The 10,203-nt window shown below is 39.2% G+C and overlaps 2 protein-coding genes across 2 annotated transcripts; both read left to right on the forward strand.

Annotated features, from left to right (window-relative positions):
- The first annotated feature begins 4,725 nt into the window (after positions 1–4,725).
- Positions 4,726–5,187, forward strand: LOC127136579 (uncharacterized). Its single transcript, XM_051063119.1, has one exon. It carries the CDS (start codon positions 4,726–4,728, stop codon positions 5,185–5,187), a length of 462 nt encoding a protein of 153 aa, XP_050919076.1.
- A 3,191-nt stretch (positions 5,188–8,378) lies between these two features.
- Positions 8,379–9,080, forward strand: LOC127136580 (uncharacterized). The gene has a single exon (XM_051063120.1). The coding sequence runs from the start codon at positions 8,379–8,381 to the stop codon at positions 9,078–9,080; it is 702 nt and encodes a 233-aa protein (XP_050919077.1).
- Positions 9,081–10,203: the final 1,123 nt, after the last annotated feature.

The raw sequence follows: 10,203 nt of genomic DNA on the forward strand, positions 1-10,203 counted from the left end.
TAATCGCGTATGCGCTATAAGAAAAAACATGGAAACTTGGACCATATGCTAAGCATCTCAACCTTTCTGTTATTGAAGCGGGATCTGAATAATACTTTGAATAAATATGATCCTTAAACCAAGGTATAAAACATCGATTGTGCTCTCGTACTATCCAATTTTCATTTCTATTGGGATTTAAACCTCGGAGAACATCCTTGTGAATTTCAACATACGGCTCAACCTCATTCTCATTGTGCAGAACATACAAATGCACTTGATCCCGTTCGACCCTTGATACTGCCACGATTTTATTTCCAATTAGATTTTTTCCTTCTTTCTTTTCGACAAGCTGAGACTTGGGGAGTCCGATTAACTGAACATTAGACAAATATTCAGTACAAAACTCAATCGCTTCTTCAACAATGTATCTTTCAACCATACAACCTTCTGGTCGACTTCGGTTCTTCACGTACCCTTTTAATATTTTCATATAACGTTCAACAGGGTACATCCATCTCATATAAGCTGGTCCACATAATTGTGTCTCTTTCACAAGATGAACAACTAGATGTACCATTATGTCAAAAAATGATGGAGGAAAAAACATTTCAAGCTCACACAAAGTAATAACGATTTCTTTTTGCAACATTGGTAAGATCGCAGGATCGATCACCTTACTGCAAATTGACTTGAAGAAAGAACACAACTTAGTTATAGAGCTTATTACTTTTTCTGGAAGAATAGAACGTATACCTATTGGGAGAAAATGTTCCATTATAACATGGCAATCATGGGTCTTTAAACTCTTTAACTTGAGGTCTTTCATAGACACAAGTCTTCTAATATCTGAAGAGTACCCTTCTGGAACTTTAACTTCACTTAGAAACTTACACAATGTTTTTTTCTCCTTTCTAGATAGAGTATAAGCAGCAGGCGGTAGATATGTTCGTTTTCCTTTCTTCAAGGGTCCTAATTCAGTTCTTATTCCCATCGCTATCAAGTCCTTTCTTGCCTTAAGGCCATCCTTAGACTTTCCTTGTATATTGAGTAACGTGCCAATAACACTTTCAAATACATTTTTTTCAATATGCATAACATCAAGAAAATGTCTCACATACAAGGACTTCCAATACAGCAATTCAAAAAAAACTGACCTCTTCTTCCACCCACTTTTGACAAGTGTGTGGGCAAAAGGCTTGCCAAACTGAGTATCCAAATCTTTCACCTTTTCAAAAATCTGATCACCCGTCAATATAGGTGGAGCTCTGCCTTGTTCTGTCTCTCCATTGAACGCCTTTCTCCATCCACGGTAGTGATGATTTGAATTTAAGAATCTCCGATGACCGAGAAAGACATTCTTCTGACCAAACTCCAAGCGCTTCCAATCTGTTTTATCTTCACAAATAGGACACGCACATTGACCTTTTATGCTATACCCTGATAGATTTCCGTATGCTGGATAATCATTAATTGTGCCAAACAACATCGCCCTCAAGTTGAAACTTTCTTTCCTATATCCATCATAAACCTCCACACCGGTCTCCCACAAAATCTTTCAAGTACACGTCTATGTCATTCCCTGGTTGTTTAGGTCCAGAAATCAACATAGACAACATCATGTACTTACGCTTCATACATAGCCATGGAGGTAGGTTATAAATCATAATAATCACAGGCCATGTACTGTGTGAGATACTCTGGATACCGTGTGAGTTCATTCCATCAGTAGATAATGCCAAGCGAAGGTTTCTTGATTCTTCTCCAAATTCAGGATAATCATTATCAATTTTCAACCACTGTGGTGAATCTGCCGGATGTCGATACTTTCCATCTATAATTCTTTCATCTGCATGCTAGGTCAAGTGTCTTGAATCGGTTTCACTATGAAACATGCGTCTAAATCTCGGAATAACAGGAAAATACCACAAGACTTTTGCTGGAGACAACTTGTTCTTATATCGCGAGACACCGCATTTAGGACACTCATTTAACGATGCATACTCATTTCGAAACAAAACGCAATCGTTTGGACATGCATGTATCTTATCATAGCTCATGCCAATAGAGCACAACATCTTTTTGGTCTCATATGTTCGATTGGGAAGAACATTATCCTCAGGAAGCATATCTTTCAAAAGGGCTAATAACTCTGTGAAACTTTTATCCGACCATCCATTGCCCGCCTTTAAGTTGTACAACTTTAATACCGCAGACAATCTTGTGAATTTAGTGCAACCATCATACAAAGGTTTCTCTGCATCACTTACCAACCTCTCAAACATTTCGGGACAATCCTTAAGATCTCCTTCAAGTGCTTCTGCAATCTCTTCAACTCGATCACAATCGTATGTATCTGCGCCACTATAGTTTGAGGCATAGGTCGTACTATCCCCCGGTTCAACATTCTCGTTACTTTTCTCACCATGCAAATTCCAACATGTATAACTTCGACCAATTCCATGTCTCATTAGATGCGATGTCAACTGAACTGTGTCAACCCGTTTCCCATAACAACAACCCAAGCAAGGACATATCATTCTACTGGGGTCTTCGGCGTGCGCAACGACAAACTTAACGAATTCTGATACCCCATTCTCGTACTCTCTCGACAATCGATTGGAAGACATCCATGTATTATCCATTACTAATTAGAATAAACAAAAAACAATTTCAGAAGAGAAACCAAAAATGGGATGAGACAAAACAATTTTGCTTTATTGAGTTAGTCTCTGTGCATGGCATTCATGTCTCCATTTACTCTATCAAATAACATCCATACCTAAACTTCTTAAGTTACTAGCTACGCTATGTATGCTAGAATAAATACACTCATAAGCTGCATAGTGTACCTTTGATTGGTAGAAGGTGTTTTAGATATTGCTGCCTGAATAGTAAAAAATTTGAAACTTTTTTAGGGTTTTACAAAATGTTGTTAAACTACAATCTAAGCCGCGAAATCAAAGGTTTCTAATGTCTCTATAATGCAACCATAACCGAACCCTAACAACAGTCTTTGAATGTGATTCATAGCGATATCAAATTCAGCAATTTAAAAACCAACTGTCAATTGCCTAATAAACCCAAACTATTTAAATGACTATGAATATTGAAACTTTACAGGTCGAAACAAACGTAGCATAGACAACAATAACATAAAACTGAAATGGGGCAAAGCTAAAACAAAGTAATAGTGCAAGTAATAATGTATGCTAGAATAAATACACTCATAAGCTGCATAGTGTACCTTTGATTGGTAGAAGGAGGAAACTTCGTAGATCTAACAGAGGTGGAAGGAGAACGCCTTAGAAGTAGCGAAAATCGTAGCAGTGAGAACCCTAACATGAAAAAGAACGAAAATAACAGAGAGTGAAATAACAAAACGCGCAGTATGTTATAATTTTAATGTTTACTAAAGGGGACCTTAGAGGGCGCTTGTGGAAACAAAGCGCCCTCTAAAGGGGGCCTAAGAGGGCGCTTATGAAAGCGCTCTCTAAGGCTTTCCAGAAGCGCTTTATAAACTGGAAATGCACATGGACTTATAACAGCGCTTTTCTAAAAGCGCCATCTAAGGGTAACCTTAGAGGGCGCTTTCTAAAAAGCGCCATGTATTGTTGTCCCTCTATCTCCTCCTTATTTTTTCGCTTCACCTTAGAGGGCGCTTTATTACAAAAGCACCCTCTAAAGTGCGCTGTCTATTGCTCCTTATTTTTTCGCTTCACTTTAGAGAGCGCTTTTTGTAATAAAGCGCCCTCTAAGGTGCGCTGTCTATTCTAGTTTTTGGCGTAGTGTTTGGTAAGTATCATAATTTTTTGGGCCATAAAACCTCACAATGTTTTCTTTTCAGGGATCTTGTGCAAAGTTCTATTAGGGACGAAAGCCTCAAGTTTGGGGACAAATTGAAAGCTCCAATGAGGATTGATACTGACCCTCTTCAGATTGCTGATGCCCATTACACTGAACCATCCATGGTTAACATGGTGGAAGTATCTGAAGATTCTGAAGAGAAGGCTGACATGGTCGAAGTTACTGATGACTTCAAATAGGAAGCTACTAAAGGGGTCACTGAGGATCCCCATCAAATGTTCCCAACATAAACTGCTGAGGGTTTCGATAGAGAGTTCACTAAGGATCTCAATAAGGAAATTGTTGTCAGTTTCACAACAAATGAAACCACTGAAGGTTTCATACACATAAACATGATTGGGGCCACTGAGGGCCTTAGAGTTAAATTGTAGGAGTTGGACATTACTGAGGATGTCAACATGGGTGTTAACATGGTGGAATTGACCCAGAAGAACGCTGAAATGGAGGTAGACAAAGAAAGCCTCCAATAGGAAGAATACAACAAAATGACATACCCAAAATAAGAGGAAGGCCTGGTCGAATTCCTACATAGGTGCTAGAGAAAAAGGTCGGAAGTGATGTTATGCCCAAGGTGCAGTTGGGTATTCGACAGGAAAACTGCGGAGAGCCTCGAGGGGGTTCGACTGAACAAGAAGGGGAGAAATTGGAGGGACCCCAGAAATAGTCAAGCATCCGACGACAGGAATCGGGACATTGGAAAAGAAAGAGTAAAGAAAGTCGGTCGAGAGGAAGTTGTTTTCTCCTCAAGAGAAGGTGCATGTGGTAAAGTCTGATCATGACGAAGACATGATGACATAAGACTTCGATTCTGATTCAAACGCTTCTCTAGACATTGCATGCAATGTGGTATCCGTGCTTCCCAAAGAATATGACTAAGTCATGGAGGTGAAGGAGACACAAGATATGGTTGAAATGGAGATGGCGAGACACAAGCCTATGTGTTATTACATCATGAACAATGGTTGTGTGGAGGAGCAAAACGCTTTCTTCGAAAGGCCAAATGAGTCTATGAAAAGCCATTTGAAACCTCTATTTATCAGAGGCAAAGTAGGAAATGTGGGGGTAAATAAGATCCTAGTTGATGGTGGAGTGGTAGTGAACTTGATGTTGCATTACATGCTAAAAAGGTTCGATAAGGATGGCACCAACACAAGGCCCCACAACATGGTTCTCTCAAACTATGAAGGGAAAGTCGGAACTACAACGGGGGTGATACAAGTTGACCTCACTGTCGGCATAATAACAAGGCCGACAATGTTCATGGTGATAGCATCAAAAGCCAATTACAATCTGTTGCTAGGTAGGGAATGGATTCATGGCATATGTACAGTCCCTTCTTAGATGCACCAGAGGGTCACCACCCGGCGAAGTGATGTGATCATGGAGAACATAGAAGTGGACCAAAGCTATTTCATGGCCTAAGTTAATCATGTGGACGGAAGCATCTTCGATAAGAACCTGACCCACATAGCGCCTTGTAGTCCAGCAAGGTTCGACTTTTTACCTGCGGACAACGCATTTTGCTCCCTCTATCTGCACCTAACCTATGGGTTTCAATGGGATAGAGAAGTGGTAGAAGAAGACGACTTAGGCTATAGAGGTATCGAAGGTATCCAACCCATAGGTTAGGGAAGTGAATTCGGTGATGATGTCTGATCTGAAGACATTAAAAAAGATTTTGGCTTATGTATCCGAAAATAAATTGAAAGCGGCCTTAGAGGCCGAAGTTAAATACATGGTTGTCGAAGCCAAAAAGATAGAAATGCACTTAGATGGTCCTGGTAAGGACATCAATCCAGAACCACCTGATAAGGTTCCAGACGAAGTATAAGGCCAGAGGCTCGACGCCATCTATGATGACGAGCCTTTGGGTTTCGAAAAGGATTTGCTGGTAAGTAACACAAAGATGCTAGCATAGGATCCCTTAGAAGAAATTGACTTGGAGACATGGGGAATTAAAATGCCAACATATGTAAGTGCCAACATCAGCTCAGAACTCAAGATCAAAGTGATCTAGTTGCTGAAGGAGTACAAAGACTGCTACGCATGGGATTACAATGAGATGCCTGGTTTGAGCAGAGATATGGTTGAACTAAAGTTGCCAATAAATCCTGGGAATAAGCCCATCAAGTAGACCCCGAGGCATTTTGCACCTGAAGTTCTATTGAAGATCAAAGAGGAGGTCGAAAGGCTTCTCAGATGCAATTTCATTTGCACCACCAGGTATGTCGAATGGATTTCTAATATTGTACCGGTTATTAAAAAGAACGGTACTTTAAGGGTTTGCATTAACTTCATAGATTTGAATGATGCGACCCTAAAAGATGAGTATCCAATGCCTGTGGCGGAAATGCTAGTAGATTATGCCGCAGGACACGAGTATCTTAGTATGCTCGACAAATATTCTGGATATAACCAGATCTTCATTGCTGACGAAGATGTGCCAAAAATGGTATTTCGATGTCCCGGAGCATTAGGCACCTACAAATGGGTAGTGATGCCTTTTGGCCTAAAAAATGTTGGGCAACTTATCAGCGGGAAATGAATTCCATTTTCCATGATTTCATCAAAACGTTTATGCAAATCGATATAGATGATATTGTGGTTAAGTCCGTTTCAGCAAAGAGTCATATTGACCATCTTCGACAATCATTCGAAAGAATGAGGAAACATGGTCTAAAAATGAATCCTCTAAAATGTGCTTTCTGTGTGCAGGTTGGAGATTTCTTAGGCTTCGTGATCCATAAGAAAGGGATTGAAATTAATCAGAACAAGACCAAGGCCATCATGGAGGCGAAAACGCCATCAACGAAGAAGGAACTATAGTCATTGCTAGGCAAGATCAACTTATTAAGGAGGTTCATATCAAACTTAAGTGGCAAGGCTCAAGCCTTCTCACCTCTACTTCGACTCAAGCAGGAAAGCTTTGAATGTGGGCAAATACAACAGGAGGCTTTTGACAAGATCAAAGACTACCTTGTGCATCCTCTGATTCTGTCACCTCCTTGTAGGAATAAAAGTATGAGATTGTACATAGTTGCATTTGATGTAACTTTAGGGAGCATGTTAGCTCAAGAGGAAGATAATGGCGTCGAAAGGGCCATTTACTACCTTAGTAGAGTTCTCAATTATGCAGAAACCAGATATAGTATAGTCGAAAAATTATGCCTATGTCTCTATTTCTCTTGTACAAAATTAAAGCATTATATAAATCCAGTTGATGTGTATGTTTCGTCTCATTTTGACGTTATTGAGCATATGTTATCTAAACCTATCTTACATAGTCAAATTGGTAAATGGGCATTGACTTTAATAGAGTATTCTTTAACTTATATGCCTTTAAAGGTTGTTAAGGAACAAGTGGTAGCATACTTTATAGTCAACCACTCCATAGTACAAAACTCCTTAAACTATTTGGAGTTTGAGCCTTGGAAGTTATACTTCAACGGTTCTACTCATAAGGATGGAACAGGCGTGGGAATATTAATTATTTCTCCTAGCAAAATGCCAACAAAATTCAAGTATAAGGTCGAAGGCCTTTGTTCAAACAATGAGGCTAAGTATGAAGCTTTGATAGTCGGCCTTGAGATCTTGTTGGAATTGGGGGCAACTTGAGTCAAAATAATGGGAGACTTAGAGTTAATAATAAAACAAATCACAAAGGAGTACAAATGTGTTAAAGAAAATATGATTATGTACTTTATGATAGCTAGCAGACTCTTACGTAAGTTTGAAGTGGTAAACCTTTGACATATACCTCGACTTCAGAATCAAGAGGCCAATGGCTTAGCTCAAATTGCCTATGGATATAAAATTTCAAAAGAGAAATTACAAGATGTGATTGAGGTCAGAAGAAGAGTCGCGTCAACTAGACTCTCCCCATCAGATTTGAAGGAAACACAACTAGGATATGTTGACGAAGAGAATTTTGAGATTCTGGCAATGGACTGTTTGGTAGACGAAGATTGGAGAAATCCAATAGTAGAATATTTAGAAAATCCAACAACATCTACTAAATGAGAAGTCAGGTATCGAGCTTTAAGTTACATTCTTATGGGAAACGAATTGTTTAAGAAAACACCTCAAGGAGTCTTACTTAAATGCCTTAGTGATCTAAGGCATACATAGCCCTCTCTAGTATCCATAGTGGGGCATGTGGGGCATATCAAGTGGGTCATAAGATGAAATGGCTATTATTTTGACAAGGAATGTATTGGCCTACCATGCTTAAGGATTGTATGGAATTCGCTAAAGGGTGCCAAGAGTGCCAAGTGCATGTAGGCATACAACATGTCCCTGCAAGCGAACTCCACTCCATTGTGAAACCTTGGCCTTTTAGAGGTTGGGAGTTGGACCTAGTCGGATAAATTCGACCAACGTCATCTAAAAGTCAAAGATACATTCTAGTGGGTATAGATTATTTCACCAAGTGGATTGAGGCTATACCTTTGACGAATGTGGACCAAGAGACTCTAATCGAATTCATCCAGAAGCATATTATCTATAGGTTCGGAATCCCAGAAACTATTACAATGGATCAAGGATCAGTTTTCACTGGTCGAAAAGTCCACGAGTTTGCTAAGGAAATGGATTTCAAATTATTGACGTCTACACCCTATTACACTCAGGCTAATGGTCAGGTCGAAGCAGCGAATAAGGTAGTAATTGGGTTAATTAAAAAACATGTGGGCAAAAAGCCAAGAAATTGGCATAAGACATTATACCAGATTTTATGGGCATATCAAACCTCCCTTAAAGAGGCTACAAATTCTACGCCTTTTCGGTTAACATATGGTCATGATGCCACTTTGCAAGTCGAAATCTACTTACAGTCAACAAGAATTCAGAGACACCATGAGATTCTATCTGAGTCTTATTGGAACATGATGTTGGATGAATTAGTTAATTTAGACAAAGAAAGATTAAATGCCTTAGAATTATTAAAAAGGCAGAAAAAGAGAGTAGAAAAGTCGTATAACAAAAGGGTCAAAGTTAAATTATTTTCAACTGGAGATTTAGTGTGGAAAGTGATTTTACCCATGGATCGAAAAGATAGAACATTTGGAAAATGGACCCTCAAGTGGGAAGGCCCTTTTCAAATTACTCAAGTTTTATCAAACGGCGCATACGAAATCGAAGAATTGGTTAAAGATCGAAGACTCTTGAGAGTAAATGGGAAGTACTTGAAGAAATATAAACCTGCACTTCATGAGGTAAAAATAGAGAAAGAGTAATCTATGTAAAATAGTCAAAGCCAAAATGGTAAAATCAAAGTCAACCAGATTGCCAAAATGGCTAAGTCATTACATAAAGAGTCGTGAAGGGCTTTAAAAATCATTACATTAAAATTAAACTGTGCAGGAGACAAACACTTCAAATAAATTCCACCAATTCAAAGAGGGAGAGATTCTTTCATCTTTTGGTACTTCAATTTTTGAAGTTGTAAGCGACGTTCCCGACCAGATTTGTAAGAAGTAAGAGTGTCAATCTCTTCCCCCCAGTTTTTGGGCCCTTTCCACATGTTGTAAGCCAATTTGAACTTCTTTCTCCAACATATCTTCATCCATCTTTAGGAGTTTCTCTTTGTGCTCCTTAGCCTTGACAATTTTGGTTTGCAACTCTTTGATTTGTTGCTCCCAAGCTTTTATGTTCTTGTCACAGGCTTCGACTTCCTTCTTATTCTTCTCAGAAGCTTTCTCCAACTCATCATTTTTTACAATGGATTAAGAGGCTACTTCCCATTCTGTTGTAAGGATTTTTGATTTGCTTTGAATTTTTTTAGAAGCTTCCCTTATTCGACTAAGGTCAGTAACAACACAATCAATCAGCAGCCCCAAATCCATGACAAAATCTGCGACTTCTGAGGAGGCATGTACGACATCGATTTGTTTTAGAATATCTTTAATCCCGTAGGAGGAAAAAGTGTCATTCTCTAAAAGTTGTATCAAGTCAATGTTGAAGGCTTTCTCTTTAAGCTTCTGGAGCACTTCGCTAGCAAACTAGCTTGTAGTTGGACCTCCTGACACTGTCGAAGTGCTAAGACTTTTCTTTGACGAGCTACCTCTAGCACTAATGATATCCTTAATATAATTTAGTGGATTGCTTCGTTTTAGCACTTCTAACTCTGCAAGAGATAGGGCAATGACAATGTTGGTCGAAAGCTTTATGATGTTTTTGGAAGTATAAACTTTGGGGTTGGTCTTGGATTGTTCCAGTGTTTGTTGATCCTCTTGGACATTCCTTTCTTCATAACCAACATCGTTTCAACCCTCATCCTCGTCCTCTGGGGGTTCTACGTCGAAGTTAAACATAAATTGATCATCTTCTTCTTCGTTATCAGGATCACCCATATCTCGG

The sequence above is a fragment of the Lathyrus oleraceus genome, chromosome 4 (genome assembly GCF_024323335.1).
Source record: "Lathyrus oleraceus cultivar Zhongwan6 chromosome 4, CAAS_Psat_ZW6_1.0, whole genome shotgun sequence".
Lineage (NCBI taxonomy): Eukaryota > Viridiplantae > Streptophyta > Magnoliopsida > Fabales > Fabaceae > Lathyrus > Lathyrus oleraceus.